At 47.5% G+C, this 23,634-nt stretch overlaps 4 protein-coding genes and 1 long non-coding RNA gene across 10 annotated transcripts; 2 read left to right on the top strand and 3 right to left on the bottom strand.

The window, feature by feature from the left end:
* Positions 1-54: 54 nt before the first annotated feature.
* Positions 55-5,904, bottom strand: cyst (rho guanine nucleotide exchange factor 18 cysts). Of its 3 annotated transcripts, none has more exons than XM_017089389.4 (3): positions 5,506-5,904; positions 4,640-5,434; positions 55-3,889 (listed from the first exon to the last, which is right to left on the bottom strand). In XM_017089389.4, the coding sequence occupies exons 2-3, from the start codon at positions 5,349-5,351 to the stop codon at positions 660-662; spliced, it is 3,942 nt and encodes a 1,313-aa protein (XP_016944878.3). In that variant the 5' UTR covers positions 5,352-5,434; positions 5,506-5,904; the 3' UTR covers positions 55-659. The 3 variants fall into 3 exon arrangements, with proteins under 3 accessions (XP_016944878.3, XP_016944877.3, XP_016944879.3); XM_017089388.4 differs by having other exon boundaries at positions 5,510-5,904; XM_017089390.4 differs by having other exon boundaries at positions 4,640-5,430; positions 5,510-5,904.
* LOC139352950 (uncharacterized) lies at positions 4,284-5,909 on the top strand. Its single transcript, XR_011604014.1, has 2 exons — positions 4,284-4,542; positions 4,616-5,909. It is a non-coding gene; the product is annotated as an uncharacterized lncRNA (long non-coding RNA).
* A 270-nt stretch (positions 5,910-6,179) lies between these two features.
* Positions 6,180-15,565, bottom strand: Hasp (Hig-anchoring scaffold protein). 3 transcript variants are annotated; one of them, XM_070995811.1, is made up of 17 exons: positions 15,381-15,565; positions 13,732-14,031; positions 13,234-13,413; positions 12,981-13,172; positions 12,741-12,917; positions 11,972-12,154; positions 10,739-11,541; positions 10,480-10,687; positions 9,436-10,424; positions 9,010-9,117; positions 8,643-8,953; positions 8,442-8,587; positions 8,258-8,372; positions 8,077-8,195; positions 7,860-8,019; positions 6,935-7,463; positions 6,180-6,865 (listed from the first exon to the last, which is right to left on the bottom strand). In XM_070995811.1, the coding sequence occupies exons 2-17, from the start codon at positions 14,006-14,008 to the stop codon at positions 6,428-6,430; spliced, it is 4,935 nt and encodes a 1,644-aa protein (XP_070851912.1). In that variant the 5' UTR covers positions 14,009-14,031; positions 15,381-15,565; the 3' UTR covers positions 6,180-6,427. The 3 variants fall into 3 exon arrangements, with proteins under 3 accessions (XP_070851912.1, XP_036675270.3, XP_016944904.1); XM_036819375.3 differs by lacking the exon at positions 15,381-15,565 and adding an exon at positions 14,432-14,672; XM_017089415.4 differs by lacking the exons at positions 6,180-6,865; positions 6,935-7,463; positions 7,860-8,019; ... (8 more) ...; positions 11,972-12,154; positions 15,381-15,565 and adding exons at positions 12,277-12,686; positions 14,432-14,592.
* A 27-nt stretch (positions 15,566-15,592) lies between these two features.
* Positions 15,593-22,644, top strand: LOC108016843 (uncharacterized). Of its 2 annotated transcripts, none has more exons than XM_017083692.4 (10): positions 15,593-15,927; positions 17,492-17,612; positions 17,675-17,871; positions 18,221-19,487; positions 19,577-19,682; positions 19,751-20,562; positions 20,618-21,359; positions 21,433-21,623; positions 21,680-22,155; positions 22,216-22,644. In XM_017083692.4, exons 2-10 carry the CDS (start codon positions 17,542-17,544, stop codon positions 22,434-22,436), a joined length of 4,083 nt encoding a protein of 1,360 aa, XP_016939181.3. In that variant the 5' UTR covers positions 15,593-15,927; positions 17,492-17,541; the 3' UTR covers positions 22,437-22,644. The 2 variants fall into 2 exon arrangements, with proteins under 2 accessions (XP_016939181.3, XP_016939192.3); XM_017083703.4 differs by having other exon boundaries at positions 15,594-15,927; positions 17,675-17,865.
* On the bottom strand, positions 22,537-23,576 carry Dpm1 (Dolichyl-phosphate mannosyltransferase subunit 1). The gene is made up of 3 exons (XM_017083736.4): positions 23,416-23,576; positions 23,148-23,358; positions 22,537-23,083 (listed from the first exon to the last, which is right to left on the bottom strand). The coding sequence occupies exons 1-3, from the start codon at positions 23,517-23,519 to the stop codon at positions 22,673-22,675; spliced, it is 726 nt and encodes a 241-aa protein (XP_016939225.2). The 5' UTR covers positions 23,520-23,576; the 3' UTR covers positions 22,537-22,672.
* Positions 23,577-23,634: the final 58 nt, after the last annotated feature.

The raw sequence follows: 23,634 nt of genomic DNA, 5'->3' as shown, positions 1-23,634 counted from the left end.
ACCATCAAAAAATAGATTTTTAAATAACCCAATAGATTGAAAAACTCTTGACTCTAGACTTTATAATTTTAAACATTTATTGAAGCGAGCTTAATATATTGCAATGAGATGAGAAGGATTAGGATCAGGTTAGAGTGTCCTCTCAATTCATAAACACTTTTTACATTTCATTTTTGTTTTGGTTATATGTATGTATCATAAATATTTAATAGGTTTCTTTATTGGAAGAAGTAAAATTCGTTAGAAAACAATCACACTTAATGTAATAAAAAATTTGTCAGAAGTAAATTGCTTTAAAATATATATAAATAATTGTTAATAAATAATTTTTAAAATAAATTACTGAACAGTTTGAGATGCATTGGATCGGTAGCGAGTCTGCGAAAAATACCATTAAGTACAGTACGTTGGCTTAAATTAAAGATATGCGATGTTGAGCCTAAAAAGGGCAGTATGAAAAAATGCAATGTAGAATTTGGAATGGTTTAAGTACAGTTTAACAGATATTGAGAAACATTTCCAATTACTGTTATTGTTTTGGATCGAATTCATTTTTCAATAAATTCAGGTCTTCGTCTTTGTTTTGAAGAAGAGGAGAACGGAATGCTTAGGTATAAATGATTCAACATTTAGATCTCGACTTCTGGCGTGAACTGGCGTCAGAAGTAGATCTCCTCTTCCTCGGGCTTTGCTCGAGGAGCTGGGCCAGTGGCCACACCAATTCCTGTCGTTCTTGCAATTCCCGTCCGGCTGCTCGTCGGTGTCCGTGTATAGTGGACTGCGGAATCTGCTCGGGATACTGCGCTCTGAGTGGGAGTTACCGTTGTCGTTGTTTGCTGGATGATCGCCGGCGAGCTTCCGGTGCGCGAATGCTGCGGCACTATACCTGTGGGAGTCGTTGCACTGGTAGAGTTGGAGGGCGTACCAATCCTCCGATCAGCCAGCTTAAGCGGAAACATCTGCTGAACACTGCCGGAGGAGGTGTAGGGTGCCGGAGAGGCGCTGTTGAAGCTAGCGGACTTGTCCACGCGGGTGCTTGAACTACCGCTGGACGAGAGCGAAGAGAGCTTCATGGGCAACTTCTGTTTGACCAGAGTGGAATTGGCTTTAGGTGCATTGTTAGCGCTGAGCAAATTCACCGGTGGAGTTTTGCAGTTGGAGGGGCCACTCAACCATCGCTCCTTGCGTCGATCCACTGTCCCGGTCACACTGGGCGTGCTGCTCCCCGTTCCACTTACTCCGTTGTCCGTCTCATGGTTGTCATCCAAATGACCAACATGGTGGGAATGATTGGTATTAACCGGTGGCAGCGGAGTGCTGGGCGACAGCAACAGGCCTTGACTGGACAGAAGTTCCATCTTTTTGTACAACTGTTCACGCTGCTGACGCACATCTTCCTGCTCGGCTTTGATCTGCTTCTGCAACTGGAGCTGCTGTGCCCGCATCTCGGCGAGTTCCTCTTGCTGCTGCTTTTGCTGGCGCTGCCAGGCGGTCTTTTCCTCCTGCTGCTTGTCCTGCAGGTTGCGCAACTCCTCCAGTTGATCCTTGTGCGTGTAAGCACTTGAGCGAGGACTCTCCCGGTATAGGGCCAACTGCAGTTGCAAATTATGGATGGTGGTCATCTGTTGGGAGATGATGCACAAAAGAGTTTGCAGATGGTGCGACACCTGTAGCACGGCGTAATTGTTCTCCAAGGGCTGATCCACCACGGAACCTGTGCCGCTCTTTGGTTCTCGCTTCTCCTCCAGTTCCTGGAGACGGGGCGTGAGCACCAGCTTAGAGGCCAGCTTGCCACGCTTCTCATCAAATCCGGCAAATGTTTCCGCCCGCTTTGGCAGCGTGGGCGAGGCGAACTGCTCGCTCTGCTTCTCGCCCACACTACTCAGCGTCCTGGACACCGGCTGACCCGTGGCCGCTGTGTAGATGGTAGACGCCAACTGGCTGATGTCCTGCACCGTGTTAAGCACTCTGCGCCAGAGCTCAGTCGTGTCACAGTCGGCGCTAACGAGATCCTTGTACGAGCCAAAGGCTGCCAGGAAGTTGGCCGCACTGCCATTCAAATTTGAGCCGGGAACGTCTCCAAAGGGCTGCTGCTCCTTGAGCAAATTAAACTGAAGCATCAGCTTCTCTTCTAGTAATAGAGCCTGTTCAATATCCTTCTGTCTCATCTTTTCAATGGTTTCCCTTTTGTTTACGCCTATTCTTAGCTTTTCCTCTGCCGTCAGATCCTCAGCCTCGATGATGTCCGTTGCTGGACAGTCAAGCACAGCCTGACGAATGGTTTGAATCCAAGTGTTCTTGTCCTTTGGCGTCTGCACTTTCAACTCGTACATCTCGGGAAAGTCAGGGTTGGAGCTTATGATGTATATTCCTCGAGACTCGGTGCCAGCCTTTTCGCGGATGAGCAGTTTCTGGAGCGGAACCACACCCGCCTTGTGTTCCGGCGTAAAGAACGAATACTTATTGTGGCCGGAATTCTCGCTGAGAAAGCACAGGCAGTCGGTAAGAACCACCACCAGAACAAGCTGCGTCTTGGCCCTGCCCTGCATCAAAGTGGCCAATCCATCGAATTTCAGACGTCGTCGTGACTCCACCCCAAGCTCAGTTTTACGGAAGGGCTTGTTCTTGTAGATCGCAAAGGATTTCGCATCCACACGACCATAAATCTCCAGCTGTCGCTCACGCAACTCCTTCTCCGCCACACACGCATCAACATCGACCAGGAGAGATTTGACCAGATTTAGGGCATGCTGCAGCTTGTCTGTCTCCAACTTGTTATCCCTGGCACTCTTCAGCAGCGGTTCGATTAGCAAGGGATATTTGGTGAGGCGCTGCGTCACGAATAAGATGCACTCGGGGATGCCCTTTTTCTTGAGCAACGGATTCTGCAGACAGTGCTTGTACCACTCGGCGAAGCTCGGTTCGGTCAGGCAGAGCTTAAACTGGTCAAGAGCGCTCCGGTGATTGGCGCAGAACTCTCCGTAGGCCAATCGCAGACACTGGGCCTGCTCCAAGGAGAAGAAGTCCAGTAGGATGTCGGCAATACTGTCCACCATGGGATGCTCACGCTGTTTGAGTCGCAACTGGCGCAGAAAGCAGGTGTGCAGATCGGTGAGCTGTTGCAGACGCGGAAACATGCTGTTCAGGTTAAGGGATGGAAAGTGCCGCTCCAGACTCTCCACAAACACCTTCTGCATGACAATCAGAGTCTGGCAGTGGTGCTTCTCGGTCATGATGAACTCATAGATATGTTCCTGCCGCTTTATTTGCAGTTCCTTCAGCGTCTTGAGCATGTCTCTGGGAACATTCGGGGTCCAAGAGTCGTGTTCCTTAAGAACGATGCCCAAAGCGGGATCAGCTCCCAGATCCTGCGCTTCGATGAGCGGATCGTTGAGAAACTGCAAGTCTGAACGTATCAGCGGCTGATCCTCTGGGTTGCTATAGGTGTTGGCATCCGGCCCGTCGTAGAAGTCCTGACCCCCGCCCATCTTCTTCACCTTGCACTCCAGGTGGTGCTCCTTGATTTGCGCCAGCGTGATGGCTGCCCCGCATACGTCGCAAGCACTAAGTTGACCTCCAACTAGGGACTTCGTTTTCGCCTTTGGCTTCTTCTTGCGGAAGAATATGGAACCGCGCTTGGGACGCTTCTCTACGTTGTCGTAGACCTCGATCTTTGCGTGGGCCCGCAACAGGCTTTGGTTCTCATCCTCGCTGTCCGTGAGGTGGCGGGCGATCGCCTTGATATCCTCCTTGGCAATAATGGAGCTCGTCGATATGCTCTTTTGCAGCGGTATCCGGCTAATGATCTCCGTGGCCAGGCTCCGTTTGGCTGCAATTCTCTCAAAGTCACGGGCCAGCTCCGCCTCGTTTAGCGAGTGGGTGGAAATGCCTGCAAGTGATAATAGTAAGAGACTTGGTTAGTAAGTACTAATCGTTAGGGTTTCTATTCGCATGCCTCTGGTCGAAGCTACCAATGCCAAAGCTCTACCGGGGCTTCCAGATAACGGGCTATTGTGGAATTTCTTATCAAAATTGAAACTAACTGGTAACGGCCCCTACGCTTTGGTTCAGGGGCATATCAATTTCAATCGAACAATTGGTTAAATTTGCCTTTAAGCCGCTTAACCTTTAGCGAAATTAATTTACTGAAATCAAGACTTTTGTGATCTATTTATGTCAGTCATTTTAGTGACTCCCTATACTTTAGAGTAGGTATAAAACCACTTAATACAATGCTGTAGGGCATTGGAGGTTCCCCAGAGTAACGAGAATATATCCTCAGATTTTATAATTACTTTTTTTTACTTATATGGCACTCATAAAATACAAACCCAATAGGGGTATAAAGATAAAATGCAGCTACAGTACCTTTTCAAATGACTTCATTCAGTCAGTGCAATCTAACATTCCATGTACAAGCACTTGACACGGACACTTGTCGTTAAAAACCATAAGACAAACGAAAAATATATTTAAACAAACGCTTTCGATCCATTTTCCGATACTTGTGGATTTTATAGATTTCTTTCTGACCAGTTAAAGGTATGAAACTAGACTACTACAAAACGTCGCGGTGTTTCCACACTAATGGCATTGCAAAACCCACCCCCGAAAGCAACCCAGCCCAATGCATATGTACCTCCAGTGCTGTTTCTGGCCGACCTTCGTCGCTGTTCGGTGACGCGGATGGTCTCCTGCTCCTCGCTGTCCAGGCTGGATAGACTGACGCTCTTGTTGGTGCAGTCACCGCCACCCCCGTTAGCATCGTCCACTGCAGTCCACGACTTCCGGCGGTCCGTGTGCAGCAGCAGGCATTGCTGCGGTGCCGTGGACGACCACATTGCATAGTTGGCGCCAGCGGCAACTGGTCCTGCACCCGTGCCCGTGAGATCGGGCAGCGAGGCACTCAGTATGGCTGCGCTGAGCAGACCATGATTGCTCAAACTGCCGTCCTGCATGTGCTGGCTGGTTGAGGAGGAGTTCTTCATCTGGACGACCGTTTCCCGGATATTCTGCAGCTGGCTGAGCGTGTCCTCGAATATGTTGTTGTACTTGGAAGCCATGGCCGGACTGTGCGGCGTCACATTGATGATGGGTATCATGTTGTTGTTGATAATGCTGGCGGGAGTGGAATTGGAGTTGGGAGCAGGAGCAGCTGCAGCTGCAGCGGGCGCAGGAGCAGGAGCAGGTGCGTTTATAACGGGTATGCAGTAGTTTTGGCTTTCTATGGAGGCGCCCCGGTTATGAGCAGAACCACCACCATTGACCAGTGCTTCAGAGGATTCGGTGCAGTTGGAGTTCAGGAAATCGGTGACCACATCATTGTCGCTGTCCTCGCCCGCGTTGTCCATATTAGGGGCTCCTGTCCTCGATCCAAATTCCTTTGTGTTGAGCTGAGCTTCGTTGGCTGTTGTTCTATTTTGCAGTTGGCTGCCTAGAAAAAGAAAGTTTTAGTATACAACGCACACACACTCAGCAGCAACGGGTATCTGTGTACACACGTACCTACCTACATCAATACATACACAATGGGAACTAGCACTTGTGTATGCACTTGCTCTTTGCTATTTATTGATTTTCCCGCCACCCCCCGAAAACACCTTGTTGCGCGGGGTAAATTGTTGCGCCTTTTTCGAAGGACGTCACTCGTCCTTGCACCAACAACAACAATAATACCAGTGGAAGCAGCAGCAGCAGCAACAACAACAATAGCAGTGCGTGTACAATGGTGTGGAGAAATTGAAAACGAAACAATGGATCTGCGGGCGGGGGAGGGAGGACTTTGCGTTGCACTTAAACGAAAACTAAATTGTATCTTAAGCTAGTGAGATTTTTGCCAGCGTTTTAAAATTTAAATGCGATTCGAGATGAAGAACACACGCAGTGTGACCGTGCCTGCACTGTTAAAAGTTACCAGCGCTGCTGTTAACATAGATCAGTGCTGTAAGGTGAAAGTGGAACAATGGCGGTTATCAACACTGTTTAATATTCGAATTTAAATTTAAATTTAAATTTATTTACATAACAGTCAGTCGACTAAGTTTGTAATATTAACTAACGGTTAAGTAAAAGATTTTATAGATTTTAAATCATTATTGATTCAAAATTGAATAAATCTCTCAATTGAATTAAAGGCTTTCTGTAAAAACTATTTCTAAATTCCAAGTAAGAGCATCCAAAAGGATCTTTCTATTCGACGAACATTTATTAATAGTAAAATGATGGCCGTGCGATACAGTACAGGGCTACAGTTACGTTACAATTACGTTACAGTTACAATTGAATCGCAATAATGTCGCTATTAGTTAGTAAACGCTTGACTGTGCGCCTGGAATGTGCATTAGTTAGTAGGTAATATGTATTAGTATCACTCTGGTGCAACGCATATCCTTGCGGTCGTTCGATGTCCGATAGGGCTCCTGTTCCTCTAGCCCATGCTGGTGGACAGGTGCTTGTTGGAGCCAACGGATCCGGATCCCCCTCCTCCTCCTCCACCACCACCGGCTGGACCATCGTTGGTCACGCACGTGGGAATGGCACTGGACCATTTGCCGTTCTTGAGGCACTTGAGAACCTTGGAGCCGCGCAGATCCAATCCGGCATCGCAGGTGAAGGTGATGCTCTCGCCGATGGCGTAATAGAACTTGACAGAGGACATCCGGCCGCTGATGACGGTGCCCGGATAGGAGCAAGCCTGCACGCACTTGGGCAGGCCGCCCGACCAACGCCCATTGTCCTGGCAGGCAATGATCGGCTGGCCCTGCATCATGTACTCCGGGTTGCAATTGAACTGGACCACATCGCCGGCACGATAAGGAGCCGAGCCCTGGGCGTAACCATTTTGCGGCGCTCCGGGATTGTCGCACTGCAAACAAAAAACGGACAACGGCTGTCAATAAGTAAATTGTGAGAGAGCACAGTGCCTGGTACATACCTGCACCTCGACGCAGGTGGGCAGCGGCGCCGACCACTCGCCCGTGGGATTGCAGATGGCCTCCGATGGGCCGCGCAGCCCGTAGCCGGAGGAGCACGAGAAGGCCGCCCGGCCGCCCACCTCACGCGACAGCACAGAGACGCGCGGCGAGCTGGCGTTGCTGCCCATCCCCAGCGGGATGTCGCCGCACTCGACGCTCTCGCAAACCGGCAGCGGTGCGCTCCAATTGCCACTCGGCAGGCAGAACAGCTCCGAGGCGCCAATCAAGGAGTTCCCATTCGCGCAGGACAGCAGCGCCCGCGTGCTCAGCTTGGTATCGTTTGTGTTCACGATCAGGCCACGTCGCATCGGAATCTCCGGGCAGTTGATCGCTCGCACCACCACCTCCACGGCGTGCTCATGACGAGCGGGTGTCATGCAGGAGTAGAACCCGGAGTCGTCGCTGGCCGCGTTCACGATGCTCAGACGGTACTCCAAAGTCGAGTCGCGACCCTCGTCCGCTTCGGTCACCCAGCCCTCCGTGTAGTTCCTGCAATGCACGGCGATTCGTTAGATGTGGTAATTGGATGTTTTTCTAAACAATATCCTAAGTATTTATGAGCTCAGACATCTTTTCTAGTATCAATTAGTTAATATCTCAAGAAATTAGAAATACGCTTTTACTCCCTCTTCATATCTTAACCCTTTTAACTTAAAATCTTGTAAAGCATATATTGTTTTTTAAATCAATTAGCCCCTTATTACCAAAAACCTATTCAGAATTCATGAATGAAAAACGCAATACCATGTTCATTCAAAATTTAAAAAAATAGTTTCAAAAAAATTTGTTTAACATACCCTTATCTGCAATTGCAATTAAATAGTCAGTAAAATAAAAATGTAAAATTTTATACAGCCTATATAGTATACCCAACCCGATACCCACTTGTGCGTATGACTGACGTTCCACTTCGGATTTCCAAAGCGTCGCATCCACAGGCACTCCATGTGCAGAGTGGTTCCGGGATAAACGATCAGCTTGCCATCGTTGCTCTGGGCGATGGGTCCGTTTTGGTGTCGGAACAGGATGGTTGGAGCCTTCTCCACTGCAGTTCAGAATAGTTTAGGTTACCTTATCCTAAATGGGAATGGCAGATACCTACTTGCATAGTCGTTCTCTTGGTTTAGGCCGGAGCACACGGGCTTGGTGTTGGTCCATTCCGAGTGAATGCAGGTCCTCTCATGACTACCCGTCATCGAAAATTTTCCAATGTCCATACATCTGAGATGGGGCAAATATATGTAATATTTGAAATAATAACAAAATTCTTGTCCACAGCTTACCTAGATATGATTGTGGCTCCTGGAGGAAAGTCCACAACGTCCTCACGGATCTCCAGGTCATTGTAAAAACTAACCACATTAGCTTCATTGTTTCTGAACACACACGTTCCGTTTTCTTAAAAAATAAATATTTATATTAAAACATTTGAAAAATTTTAATTATGATTGAGCTGCTATAACTCACCACAGTTGTACGATCGTCCTATCCACAGTCCATTGTCGCAGATGATGCGCCATGTCTGCCGATCCCCGGCCGCATTTGGGATGCAGTTGAAGAAGATCTCTGTGCCGCTCTCGTAGGCGCCATCAAGCTCTGGATGCTCGGCATTCCTTCAGTGATTAAAGGACATATAAAGGCACAAGATATAAGAAGGCATTAACTAACTTGTAGACCAGGGCGCCATCTGTAAGCATGGGAGGACCACACATCTTCATGTCGTCGTGCTCATCGGTGCTATTGTCATGGTGATCATGATCGTTGTCCAGTTCGTTGTGCTCCATTTTGGGATGCGGAGTGGGCGTGGCATGCTCCAGTTCCTGACGAGACTTCCTCAATCCCGACTCGCAAGGAATACTGGGTGGTGTGAGGATGCCCTTATGGCAGGACATCTCTATTGGATTGGCGTTGGTGGAGAGCTCACAGCGAACACTTACGCTACTTCCATGGCCAATTGTTAATCCTGCCCGATAGCCTCCCTGGGAAATAGGAATAAGTTTTAGTTGTGGTTGAGCTGTATATGAGGGATCCTTACGTCGTAGATGACTCCTGGTATATTGGGCAGCGTGCATGGTACCGATGTGCATTCGGAAAAGGCGTTTACCGACCAGGATCCGTGGGCGCAACGCAGCTGAGCCGAGCCCTAGAATTTTAAGAAAGGAACTTAATGATGTAACTCTCAGTAAAAAATATTTAAACACATTTTGTTATAATTTTTTTTTTCTTTTATCTTTTTTTCTTTTGTTTTTACTTTTCCCTGTTCAATTAATAAAATCAAGTCAAATAAATTTACAAAAATTACAATTTTTCAAAAAAATATAAAAAAGTTTCCCGTAAACGACGGATTTCTAAAATTCAAAATATGTTTTAGGGTATAATCATGTCATTAAAAAATATGAAATATGTAAATTAATTGTATTAGACAACTTTTAATTTACTGCTTCATAGCTCTGTTTCCCACCTGAATGTTGAACCCATCTTCGCACTCCAGGGTGATGAACTCGTTCGACTGGATCTCCTCGTAGGTGGAAAGCGGGGTAAGCGAGGGCTTATCGCTAAGCTGCTTCGTGTGGGGCTCCACCTTGTAGTATTGTCCGTGTTCCACGGCGGGCACCAAACAGGGAGCGGACAGACACTTGGGCGTCTCCGGCTTCCAGATTCCACGGATGCAGCGTGCAGTGACATTGTCACCCTTGATGTTTAGCTTGAATCCGGCGTTGCACTCCAGGTGCAGCATGATGCCTACGGCATTTCGGCCAGGAACCTTACCCGGACGCAATGTGGTCACGTTGCCAAAGGAGTCCCAGTCGAGATCTTCGCAGGGTCCTCGCAACCGCTTGCCACCGCCTCCCTTTCCGGCCTCTCCTCCATCGCTAATGTCCACTTCCGCATCCGGAAGAGTGGCCCCCGAAGGAGGTGGTGACTGTCCAATGCTGGAGCTCCTCTTGCGCCTTCGTCGCACTATCTGAGATTTCAATTGGTCCATGTAGGATCTGGTGGCATTTACGTGGAAGCTGCGCGATGCCACCGGCGGTGAGCCGTTGGATAGCAGCTCCTCTTTGGGAGTGCGGTTTATGTGGGCCACCTGATTACGCGATGCCTGGTTGATGTTGGGCAGCGCAACGACTCCTGTACCTACCCCGCCTCCCAGGTAATTGTTTCCATTCTCGAATTCTCTAAAGTTGGACTTGCCCCGCATCATCACCTGCCCACCATCGTGGTGGGCATTGAGGTTGTTGCCCACCCTTCCAACTGGATCCTGGGTGTGAAGCTTCTGGTAGATCCGGTCATGACCCAGCATCTTCCGAACATATCGCTGATATCGCTCCTTGATCTTTTGGTAGTACTTGGAGAAGGCCAGTGCGGCATCCGAGGGATAGGGCTGCGGATTCGGATGAGGACTAGCATTGCGCTTCACCCGGTGGACCGTTGGTTGGGCAGTATTGGCAACTAGAAGGTATGGTATCTAAATATAATATATAAGACTTGGGACCTATTAACCTACCTGCTTTGATATAGTTCTCATTATCGATAAGCTGTCTTTGAAGATCTCGCTGACGTCGCAGGAGATACATGGATCTCAGCTGGCGGATCTCAAGGGAGCGACGTCTGCGGCGATTCCATCGAAGACGAGGATGCTGTCCCAGGAGACACTGCGGCAGATCCAATGGACGCCACTTGCCACCCACACACGTGGCACCCGGTGGACCAACCTATCAAAAGCCATTCACCATCATATGCTTTATAAGGATGCCATTTTTTACCTCCAAGACATAACCCTTGTCGCAATCGTACATGATCTGTTTGTTGTTCACGATCTTTTTCACATACGGCCGGTAGTCGTAGAGCCCCATGTTACCAACGAGCAGGACCTTCCCGTTGGGAATGTAGCCTGGAAAGGAGCAGAAGACCTCGTCGCACTTGGGCGTCTCTCCGGTCCAGTTGCCAAAGGAGCAGGTGAGCACATAGTCATGCGGATCCGTCACATCCTTACCCTCGGGACTGACCAGTTTGAAGCCATCCTTGCACTTGAAACGAGCCTTCATGCCGTGCTCCGTTTTGGGAGCCATCACCATTCCATGTTTGGGTGGCCTCGGCATACTCTTGCACCTGGCGGGCACACAGCGTGGAATGATGCTCCAGGTGCCATTGTTGCACGTGGGCGGACTGAGCAGGGAGACGGGAAACTCATAGTTCTCATCACACTTGACCTCCAGTGCCGTTCCATGCTTCACCTTCTCCACTCCCCCAATGCCGATGCTCTGCGTTTGAATTGGAGACTGTGTCGTGGTCGTCGGCGGATGGATAATCGTTGTCCCGTTCTCATCCGTGGTTATTTCAATCGGGTAGACATTGCCCTGGGAGATGGTGGGCACCACACAGGGCGCCAAGCACTCGGGCAGGGCGTTACGCCATCTTCCATCGATCTGGCAAACGCTCGAGCCCAGGCCATTGATCATCATCTCCGGCTGGCAGCGGAAAATTATGCTGGCCCCCAGTCCGGTGCCCGCTTCGATGTTCTCGATCCAGCCGTTGTAAAGGACTCCGGGATGGCCGCAGTTGATCTCTGTTGAAGTGGGTTAGGATACCATTAGTTCAAGTATAGTCATCATAGGAATGATTGTCTATACTACTAAAAATTTCTTACATACATCTATTGAGAATATAAATATTATAAAAAAATAATAATTTAAATAAATAAATAGTTTAATATTATGTTTTTATAAATTATAATAATTTTTAATAATTTTTTTTATATAAAATTATTCTTTTCTTAGTCAAATTTTTTATATAACTCTGCAGATGTTTAAATATCTTCTTTTTCCTTTAGAACATTTGAACACCAAACTAATTTTAGATAAAAATGTTAGCTTGCGATATCTGTGACAATCTTGGCTTAAGAAAACCCCTTGGGTCCATATACCTATACATATCTGAAGTAGTGGTCGACGGCAGAGAGAATTTGTATCCCATGGGCTAAGAAAGGGCTAACTCACCCTTGCAGGTGGGCAACAGGCCGCTCCACTTTCGATCCGCTCCGCAGCGACTGGAACTCTCGCCCATCAGGGTGTATCCGTAGCGGCACTCGTAGCTGACCACCGAGTTGTAGGCCAGGGTGGTGTAGGTGGCCTTGCCGTTCTTAGGATTCTCCGGAGTGGGGCACACCACCGAGGTGACCACTGTGCGGGAAGCGGGAGAAGCGGATTAGCAATCGAAGGAGGAAGGGGTTATGGAAAAGCTAAAAGCTACCACAAATCTTTGAAAGCTGCTAGCGATCGATCCACCAAATAAAACAACTTCGTTTCGGTTTCGATTTGATTAAATTTTTTCTTTTTTTGAAATATTTTTTTTGTTTTTGCTCAAGATTTGCGGTAACTTTTATTTATTCATTCAATTCAACATTAATAGGCCAACAACAACAACAAGGTATTGCATAAATTTTTGAACAATCTGTTTTTTGTAACGCTAGATCAAATCAGAGATAGAGAGAGAATGTGTGTGGTTAACAGGATCGGAGAACTCCGACTGGAGGACCCGAACCCTGACCAAAGTACATAGTACGCTTAATACATAGTTTTTTTGGATACGGATATTGGTATTGGTATTGGGGATCTGTGCCATTGCCAGCTCCAAGGAGTCGGAAACGAAACTCAAAGGGTCGTCTCGCCTAGGACAACGACGCTTGGGTGGTGGTTACATTTGCGCTATCCGCTTTAAAGGTCAGAGGTCGGTTACAAGCTCTACAGGCTATTTCGCAATACTCACAGACACAGGTGGGCAGCTCCTTGGGCGTCCAGGATCCATCCGACTGGCAATATCGCTCATGTTTGCCCACCAGCTCGTATCCGGTTCCGCAATTGTAGGTGATCTTGCATCCATAGGTATAACACTCGCCGGCATGCCATCCATAAGCCGGATCTGGTGGCTGGCCACAGGATCGAGCTGAAATCGTTAATATTGTATAATTCTAATAGGATGCCCCTTATAGACAGACAAATCACTCACGTTCGCACTGAATATCCGGCCCATACCAACTGGCCAGGTTATCGATGGCCAGACACTTGGCCCGGGGAAATCCATTGGTCACATAGCCGGTGTGACAATGATACTGCACCGTGGAGTCCAGGTCAAAGGTTTCCTGTTCCGGCAGCGCCGAATTTCGTGCATGCTCTATCTGCGGTGGCTTCAGGCAGTAAACTAGGGGATTTCCAAGGATTAAAGGATTTATTTTATTAAATTTTTAATTCATTTCACTTACTGTTCTGCTTGCAAGCCGGCTCAGCTCCGGCCCAATTGCCATCCGCCTGGCAAAGACGACTCTGCAGACCCACCACATGGTATCCATGGGGACAGGCGTAGGATGCACGGGCTCCAAAGTGACGTCCCGCAACTGTGACCTGACCCAAACTGGGCTGTGCGAGCTCAGGGCATTCGCGATCTGGAAAAAAATATATCTCATGATTTTAAAAGAAACAAAAAAAATCATTTATTTTAGTTATCTTTCAGTTATCTTTTTATACTTCTCTAGACATGAGAACACCTACATAGACTCAGTATTTTTAACTATAAGAATTTTTATAAAATTCAAATGGATATTGTTTTGATCTATAAACATATCTAAACAATTGTAATGCTTGAATTTCAGATGAGTTATAAGTTTTTTAGCATTTTCATGCTATTCCTATCATTATAACACTTAAGTTACAAGATTATTTTTTGGAAGAAGAGTTAGGAAACTTTAAAACCCTAGACCCACCTGGTTTAATGCAGGAGTTGCCGCAGACCCCATCGCACAAGCACTTCTTCTTCTTGCTCTTGCAGTCCTCGTCGGAGGAGCACTTCCTCAAGCACTTCTGGCCAAGCAGAGTGGCCTGCTCCTCATCCCGGGGACACTCTGTGGAGGGCGAGTTGCGGGGATTTTTGTAGACCCGTCCATCGTCATCCGATTCCAGGGAGTCGTCATCCTCCTCCCAGTCGTCGTCATCGTCATCCTGCTGCGGAATCTCCGAGGTCGTCTGGATGCTGGTGCTCATCGTGCTGGTTGGCACCGAAATCACTGCAAGAACACAAGTCACACCAGCTGTCAGTCATCTGGGAAATGGAAACCCCATGTGCACCCCACAAATAATACACAAATAATACAAATTCCACCCCTTATCGAGGCTTCTGTTTTGGTTTCCCGTATTCGCGTTTGTTTTGCTTCGCCTCGCGTGCGGACAAAAACATTGACCTATTTCCCCCGATGCCTGGTCCAGATGTTTGATGCCTCGGTCCCAGACTCTTTGGGAGTCTGCGCATTGGACAACAGCTTATATAATCCTGCAGCATATACATTTTTCTTCTTGGCAATTTCGAGAATTGCCAAAAATTTTTGAAACCCATATCCCCTGTATAGGTTTATTTAATCATATTAAAAGTTCTGGTTGTACTCTCTGTTTTGGGGTTTACTTATTGACCTTTGTAGACCAGAATGGTGGTCACTAGACACTGCAGCAGCAGACGATTCATTGTGATTCTGTTCCTTGCAAGGTTCTTCTTTTTGATTTTTCTTCTTTTGCCGAATCGGCTTTGGCTTTATAGCATTTTAAATGGAATGATTTGTATAATTCCTCTGCTTTTTGCCAATTTCTCGGTAACTTTTTCAACAACTTCGGCGCCTCGTTACTTGTCACTTCGAGGCAAAGAAACGAAATGCAGCCACGCCAGCTGCTTTCTCCCCTTTTTGGCTCTGGCCTTTTGACAGATCAAGCGAGAAGCAGCCAATTTGACAGCTCTCGACGGTGGTTGGTCCCGTTAACGGGAAACGAAAACGGTAAGGGTCAGAAGGGAAATCCGGGAAAGTGCAAAAATATTTTCAAAATATTAGCATACTTATTGGGGAGTAAGGTATTGCCTTTAATATTATTATCATAACCAAGTTAATTTTGTTTTACATTAATGTTCATATAAGAAATACCTGTTTATAAGCCTTGCGTTTATAATAAATTTTAATATTAAAAATGGAATATATCTCTTCAAAAATAAATTTTAAAAATAAAAATATATAGATATTTATCAATATAATTTTTAAATTACACAGTTTTAGGTGTGAAATGAAGATCGTAACTGTAATATTTAAAACACAAAAAATATCTAAACATTTTATTAAAAATCTGAGTTTGTTCTGATTATTCAAACAATATCTAGAGCTAAGGATGCCCTAATATATGCCCATGAAACTAAATTAGTACAAATAGTAAGTTATGCAATTTTTCATTTATATTAACTTAAGGATCTCTATATTTCAAACAGTGCATTCTTTTATGCTTTTAAACATATGTACCTTCGTTTAAATTAATTTTTCAAATATACATATATATCTTTTTTTATGAGTTATATCTATGGTCCGAACTTAAGCTTTATTACCAAGGATATTGGTCCTTTGAGATCACCGTTCCACTGTACTGCCTAACGGTAATTCGCCCGAAGGTCTTTAGTGGCCACTTTGAATGGAATTGCAGCCCTCGTCGAGAGCTTCGAGAGAGCGGAGGTCGGAAAAGCTTCGGAGCTTTCCGCAATACGCACTCGCTGGCGACCGATTTTCCAACGGTTTCAGAAACAGTGAAAATTCAGAGCGCCCAGCACTACGACTACGCACATCGGCGGGATAAGGAAAAACTAGCCGAGGCGCGCACTGCCATCCAAAAAAAAAGAAAAGAAACAGAAAAAAGTTAGAGAACCGAGCGGAAAAAAGGAAAAACGCACTCGAAAGATACACTTTTCAGACGAAATGTCTTCGCGGCGTGTGTGTAACAAACATTTTGATTAGGCAATTAATTGAGCAAAGTGCAAGTGCAGTGGGTGGAAAATGTTTTAGACTCGGTGGTGCTCGGTTGGTTCGCCAGATTGCGACGGGGTCGTCGGGGTGCGGCGGCTTTTCCGGGGGGCGCATGTGAAAAGCGCGTAAAGAAAAGTAAGTGACAGAACACAGTACAGGACAGAACTGAAATTTGTATATTAAAATAAATCAAATAACCAACTAAACGATGCATACACACCGAATGAGTGCGCGCTGCAAATGGGCATCGCATCTGTGATGTGAAAAGCGAATGCGAGCGAAAATACACGGGACTCGGGATTCGGATTCAGATTCGGATCCACTTCACGGCATCTTTGACAAATTAATTGATATTGAACCATTTCGAAATTCCGCTGCGACAAAATGTCGAACTAACAGATTCAAAAAAAAACATATATTCTGTGTATATAAGGGGGGGATTTATTTTTAGCGTCTTTTTCCCCACTCCCCTACCCCCACAAAAGAATTTTAAATCGGTCGCGAAAGACAAATGCTGTGTATATTTTCGTTGAATGATCGAAAATATTTTGATATCCAATAAATACTTAACCAGGGGAAAGTGCTTTAGCATCCCAAACATACATATGCACATAGGTGGTATCCAAACGATGGGCAAAGAGGGGCTCGCGCGTCAACAATTTTCAAGCGTGTACACAAAAATCCAGCCAAGCGCATTGCCCGCAATAAATCCGAGACGAGACCCAGACCCAGACCCACCAGAACCCACCACCCACCACCCATCACCCACCGCCCACCGCCCAGCACCACCCACTTGGGCCAGTTCACTCGACCACTTGATTAACGCCAATGCCAATTCAACGCAGAAAATCTCTATAAAAAGTTCCCGCAGAGAGCATGCGTTCGGTTCTTCAGAGAAAAGCTTTTCTCTCATCTAGCCCCCTCTCTTTCCAACCCCCAAATGGCTCCTTCTCGCTCGCTCCTCGCACAGGATGTGCTCGGTGTGCCCCAAGCATTTTGTTTTTGTCATTGACCTGTTGTGGAAAAAATTATATCTGTCAGTTCATCAACTATTTACGACCACTATTACGGAACAATTATAAAATATATAATGAGCTCTTCACCATTAAAAAGGAAACATCTTGATGAAAAGGACAATACTTTTGAAATCTAACCCCTTAAGTGTTTCTTAATCGATATGGGCATGGGATACCCTGAAACAGCTGTGAAGTTCCCACTAAAACAATTTTTTTCTGCAAGTTACCAAACGAATACTTGAAACTTAGTAAGATGGTAACATTTTATGGATACTTTCTTATTATAATCGAGCTATTATAAATGGGAGTTCATCAACTATTTTTTACTACGATTCGAAATAATTAAGTGTTGTATGACATAGAAAAAGGATTCAAAGCGTTTATAAATCTGTGTTCTCAAGAGCTTCCTGACTGATAGGGGTAAAACATCTGTGAAACTCTCAAATTAAGTAGATTAGCCTTTCTTAAAAAATACAATATTTACAGAAATTAAAAGTTTAAATATATTTCCTTGCCCTTGATACTATTTGAACTATACTAAAATACATTTTTGTATATCCTTGATCCTTAATTGATATAGACAGTTTTGGATGGTATCGTGCTTTTTTGTTTTCTGAATAGTTTTAATTAAATTATTTTATTAGAGTCAGTAATAGACAACCATTTCTTATCATCCATTGCAGGACATCAATAGTCAATTGTAATTTAAAGAGTAGGGAATCAACCGATCGCAATGGGCAACGTGTGCAGTTCCGGCCAGAAGAAGAAGAAGGACAAGGATAGTGCCTCCGAAAAGTCAGACGAGTAAGTGTGGTTTTCTCATTTCGAAGAGTCCTCATTAAAACTGATTTTGGTTCTGATTGCAGCTCCCCTCCATACCAGGAGGCGGAACAGAAGGACAACCTGATCTCCACCGACTCGACTGCTGGCGACGAGAAGCGTGCTCCTTTGGCGGCCGTGGAGGCGCTGCCGGAGGTGACTCCACTGCCAGAAGCCAATGGAAACCAGACCCAGAAGCAACAGCCTCCAACGGTTCCGGGCAAGACAGGCGCAGCCGGTAAGGGTACAAAAAATACATACAGATGATATAGTTTAAACATCTGTAGACCAAGATTTCTCTTTTACCGCTTATATTACATATTATGACTATTCTTAAACGTAAGAATAATCGGAATGGTAGAATAAATTCATTTAGGGGTATTGATCCTTAATTTTCTAACATTTAAGTTCCCAAATTCTTCAGTTTCATCTTAAATTTCATTGTATATCATAATATAAAATATAATGATTAATTTAAGTAAGGTTTAAGTTCCTTATCTTAAATATCATTGTATATTAGAGTATAAAATATATTCTTTAGTTTAAGTAAGGTTTTGGTTCCCCATCTTATACATTATTTGCCTCTCCGGCAGATTCAAATATCACCACACCACAGGGGGCGCAGGCGCCCAGTGACGTTGCCAATGCCAATCCAGGAGCCGGGAACCTGAGCGTGCTGCAGGGCAAGCCGCCGCCTGGCCGGAAGATTGAGCGGGACAAAAAAATCGTGGTCTATATCCTGGCCGACAACAGCACCGAGTACAAGAAGCACAAGCGCGTCGTCCACAGCCTGTACAAACACTTCAAGAGCAAGTGCCAAAGCCGTGGCTTCGACTTCATAATCGCCGATGTTCACGACAGCGAGCCGGAAACGGAGCCGGGCAATGGCAATGCCCGGAAGGATTTCTCGCGCCTGCAGGAGGTGAAACGCTGGACCCAGACACCGCTGGAGGCACAAGGCGGTCACGAGGAGGCGGCCAACTGCCTGAGCGAAATTACGCGTCACTCGGCCGGAGCATATGTGGTGCCAGTCCTCTTCCTGGGCGCCACCCTGGGCACTCCAATGCTGCCGCTGACCATCGAGAGCCAGGACTTCACCTCGGTGCTGGGCACCGCCAGTGAGGCAGAGCGCCTGCTCCTGGAGAAATGGTACACCATTGACAATTCGTACCAGCCGATGTGCCACCGCCTCCATGCCCAACAGGTGGATCCGTACTCCAGCCAGGCGAACGTGGAACTTAATGAGCTGCTGGCTGTCCTGTTGCGCCTGTTCTCCGACGACGTCAAGGACTCGTATCTGACCACCGTGGTGGAGCAGGAGATAAACAACACGGTGCTGATTAGTCAGGAGCTGGCCAAGCGCTGCATCTGGATCCAGACGGGCAGCCAGATGACGCGACTGTCGGAGAATGCCAGCCAGCTGGAGCAGGAGGTGCAGCGAAGGATTAGTCATGTTTACTCCGGTCTCAAGAACCAGTTGAGCGAGAAGAACCTCATCCGGCTGCTGCCCACAATGAGCATTCTGGATGAGGAGCTTTCGGCTGTGATCGAAAACCTGCTGGACAAGGTGCTGGCCGGGATCTTCGAGGAGCATCAGCAGAAGAGCAGCATTCCCTACAACACGCTGGGCGTGGACCGGGTGCTGCTCGAGGAACTCCGCCTGGTGGGCCACTACTCGAAGCTACTCGCCCAGAACTCGGCCAACTTCGACATCATGAACGACGTGAAGCGCTACATCCGGGACAGCACCGCCCAACCGCTGGTCGTATCCGGCGCCCGGGGTAGCGGCAAGAGCGTCCTGGTCTCCAAGATCATGGAGAACGTGCACCGCTGGAAGCCGGAGGCTCAGCTCATACTGAGGTGTGTATGTTTCCAAAAGGAATCTTAAAGGATAACCCATCATTACTGCATTTCTAACAATTTCATTATTTATATAATTACCCCTGTAGATATGCCAATCTCAGTGCCCGCTCCTCGGATCTCACCTCACTGCTGGGTTCAATGGCCAACCAGATGTCCGTCCTGGAGACAGGTCATCAATGCCAAGTGCCACACGTAAGGAATTTAGTCTTTATTCACATTGAGAAGGATATAATTATGTATTGGACTTCCTTCCAAATTAGAAACTAGAGGCTTATGCTCGTGTGATTCACGAGATCCTGGAGCGCCAACAGCGCTTCTTTGTGCTGATCATCGACGGTGTGGACGAACTGCAGCGGGATGAACTGCTCGATTGGCTACCACAGCAGCTGGGCAGTGCCAAACTGATCCTCACCATCAGCGAGGATGAGGGCGAGGACTTGGACGGTACGGAGGCTGGAAACGACTCCTTTGATATGCTCGCCGCGCTGGCGCAATTGGGCATACCACAGAGGTGCTTCCTGCGGCTGCGACAATTCACGGAGCGCCAGTGGCACGACATTCTCAGTTCCGGTGGCGGTGACTTCTACGCGGCCAATGGGGCACTAAAACTGCCCGACGAGTGGAAGATGCTGCACGGCAAGACACCGTACCACGCCAAGTCCTTGTGGTGGCTCGCCTGGCTCGGACATGTGGCCCAGCCGATTGGTGAGATCGGAGAGATCTCCGGCCGTATTTTGCAGGTCCTCGAGTCCAAGTTTGCCGCCGATCAGGTGGAATTGCTGCTGCTGATCGTCCGGCTGTCGCCGTGGGGCATCCGCGAGAGCGACTGCCTGGGCGTGTTCCAGAAAATGACCCAGCTGGAGGCGCAGGTCGCCTTTAAGGTCTGGTCCAAGTTCTGCTGGCTGATGGGACCAATGCTGTTAGGTCTTAAGAATATTAGGATAGCGGACAGGAGCTTTGGACGAGCGGTCCTGGCGAGGTATGCGCAGAAGCAGTGGCTGGTACATGAAGCGCTGCGGGACTACTTCGACCGGCAGGACAGCGAGTTCAAGGGTAGCCAGGGTGCCAACACGTGAGTTGTATTCCTTTTACAAGTAATCAAATTGATAATCTGTTCTCCTTGGCAGCTACAATTACCAAAAGTACTTAAAACTGCCTTATCATCACTTCTGTGCCGTGATTGAGGACAATCCGGCGCCGCACAAGATCGACATACTCTTCAACTGCTTTTACTTTACGGATCTGCAGTGGATCGCCAACAAGGTGCACGCCACGGGACCGGAGCACCTGCTTCATGACATCCTGCAGGCGGAGTGGCTGGCCAAATCCGACGGCGAAAATAGCCCCAGCGGCTATGTGCACATCAACTTCCTTAAGCAATTCCTCGAGCAGTATCTCCACGAGCTGAGCTACGATGGCCAGCAGTTCTACACGCTGATGAAGTACTACCTGAAGACTCGCTTCCGGGAGGCGCCAGAGCTCAAGGACGACGAAAAGATACGCTCCTGGTGGGAGTACACCAACGAGCTGGAGTTCGCCTTTCTGGAGATCCTGAACGCGGATCTGGATGCGGAGAATGGCAATCAGGAACAGGATAAGCCGGAGGATAAGGAGGACGATGCTCCAACCTCGATGCCCGTCAAGGGTTACGATGTCCTGATGAATCTGCCCCAGCCCGGCTGCTATGTGGCCTCCATGTGCACCGAGCGAGCTGAGATTTGCATCTGGGATGTGAAGAACTGCTGCCGTATCCGTGAACTGCAGGGCATCCAGCAACCAACGGCGATGTGTCCTGTGGGCAACTATGAGGCGGCTGTCCTTTGTCGCCGCGAGATCCGGGTCATCAATCTGGACGAGGGAAAGTTCAAGGTGAGTCGGGCTTAAAATGAATACCATAAGTCTGGGAACATGTCTAGTAATATGATATTTCTTGTGATTCAAGGTTACTCTTAAGGGAGTGATGAACCAAAAGATGCCGTATTTCGGTCTGCACGATCAAAACCACTTGGTTTGCCTGTCCCGAAACCGGATGTATGTGAACCTGATGAATCTGGAGTCGGGCGACTGTGTAACCACCTTCAAGGCGGGCGAGGACCGCTTTCTCAATTCCCTTTTGGTCTCTGGAGACGGGCGGTAATTTGTTGAAATAATACATTAAAATAGTTTCTTAATCCTCGTTTGGTTTCCAGGATCTTAGTGTGCGGCGATGAGACCCAGAAGCCTTTCCCCCTGCTCGTCTGGCACCTTTCGCAGCGCAAGCTGCTCTACGACCTCCGAATCCCGCATCACGACTTCATCACCTCGCTTTCGGCGATCACCCACGAGGGCTCCTACGTTTGCGTGGTGGCCAAGGAGCTGAACGAGCCCACGACGCCCAATTTCATTGTGGTATACGACCTGCAGAGCGGCACTTTGTTCAAGAAGTGGAAGCCCACCTGCAACACAGTCTCCCTGGCCATCTCCCAGGTGAACGCCTGCGTCATCGCTGGCCTTGAGGATGCCAAAATCCTGATCTGGGACCTGGTCACGGGCAACTGCAAGAGCACCCTGATCGGTCACAATGCTCCGGTGACGTTCTTGAAGTTAGATCCGCTGGGCAAGGTGTTGCTCTCCTACGACAAGGAAGGGCGTGACTCTGCCGTCCGCATGTGGGAGTTGAATTCAGGTATGTTCCAAAGGTTTCACCTTAATCAGCATAGTAATGCCTGTTCGTTTCCTGCTGTAGCCAAGTCCCTGGCCGTGTTCAAGCCGCCGGCGCAGGTCAGCACCTGTGAGATCCTGCCAAACGGTGCCTTTGTGGTGCTGGCTCTCAAAGATCGCAACTCCCTGCTGACCCTGGCTTTGAAGAACTACGGCGGTGGATCGGGAGCCGCCCTGGACGATGACTGCGGCACACTCTACGGCAATCCGGACAACCAGCACAAAGTTTTCGACTTGAGTAATTAAATCAATTAACGCTAGTTATCATTATTCAAATTATAAATGAAACCTACCAGGGGAAAGCTTAAGAAAAGCATAACTCTGAATTATTATAAATATGGCAAACAAATTTCTCATGCATAATTCATTAGATGTATGTAAAATTCTTTGAGCAAATCTTACCAAATGTACAAAGCAAAAGAAATCCAAAGAAAATTAAAAATTTGAAAATCTACTCAGTTGATGGTGGATTGTGGTGTTCTTTATGTGGTTGCAAACAGATACAGCAGGTTCTTGGCAAACTGGATGATCTCGGTGCCGCCGAGTTTGGAGGTGCCATAGATACGGTCCACGAAGGTGATGGGCACCTCGGCGATGGTGTAGCCATGCTGTCTGGCCCGGACCAGCATCTCCATTTGGAAAACATAGCCCTTGGACACGCAGCTCGCGATGCACTTCTCCAGGACATCCTTCTTGTAGAGCCGGAAGGACCCAGTCAGATCACTGGCATCCGGACGGAGGAGAACCTGGGACAAAAAGTTGGCGCCACGCGAGATGAGCTTGCGCTTAAAGTCCCAGCCAAAGACACCTCCATTTCCAGCGTACCTAGTGCCGGACACAATGTCGTAGTCTCCCTCCTGCTGCAGCTTGATGAACTCCGGGATGAACTTGGGCTGCAGCGGGATAAACACATAATTTTAACCTACTATCTCTCGTCTTCCTGTTATCAATGCTTACATGATGACTCAAATCCGCATCGATGATAACAATAAAGTCCCCGGTGGCATGTTTGATGCCATGTATGTAGGCCGTCCCAAGGCCCAGTTTGGAGCCGCGGGGTCTCAGCACAATCCTGTCCTCGCCGTAAATCTTCTGCAAGTCCTTGGCCACATCCAATGTTCCATCCGGACTGCCATCATCAATAACAATCACCTCGTATTCCAGGCCGCTGCAAGGGAAGAACTTTAAATGCCTGTTTTAACGACCTAATGAAGCCGCTACTCACCTGGCCTTCATATATTTCACAATTAGCCATATTATAATGGGCAAATTATCCTTTTCGTTGTAGGTGGGCAGCAGTATGCTGTATTTATGGGCATTTGTTGGCATGGCTAATTATTCCTCAGAACCGTGTAAATAATTAGAATTAGAACAGTGTTGGTCAGAGGCAAAATATAAAGCAGCTGTTAGTCAATCGATATGACATCGATAACTTTGTACTCTG

This window comes from Drosophila suzukii, chromosome 2L (assembly GCF_043229965.1).
Source record: "Drosophila suzukii chromosome 2L, CBGP_Dsuzu_IsoJpt1.0, whole genome shotgun sequence".
NCBI lineage: Eukaryota > Metazoa > Arthropoda > Insecta > Diptera > Drosophilidae > Drosophila > Drosophila suzukii.
The sequence above is the reverse complement of the archived record's forward strand: the minus strand, read 5'-3'. Positions and strand labels throughout refer to the sequence as shown.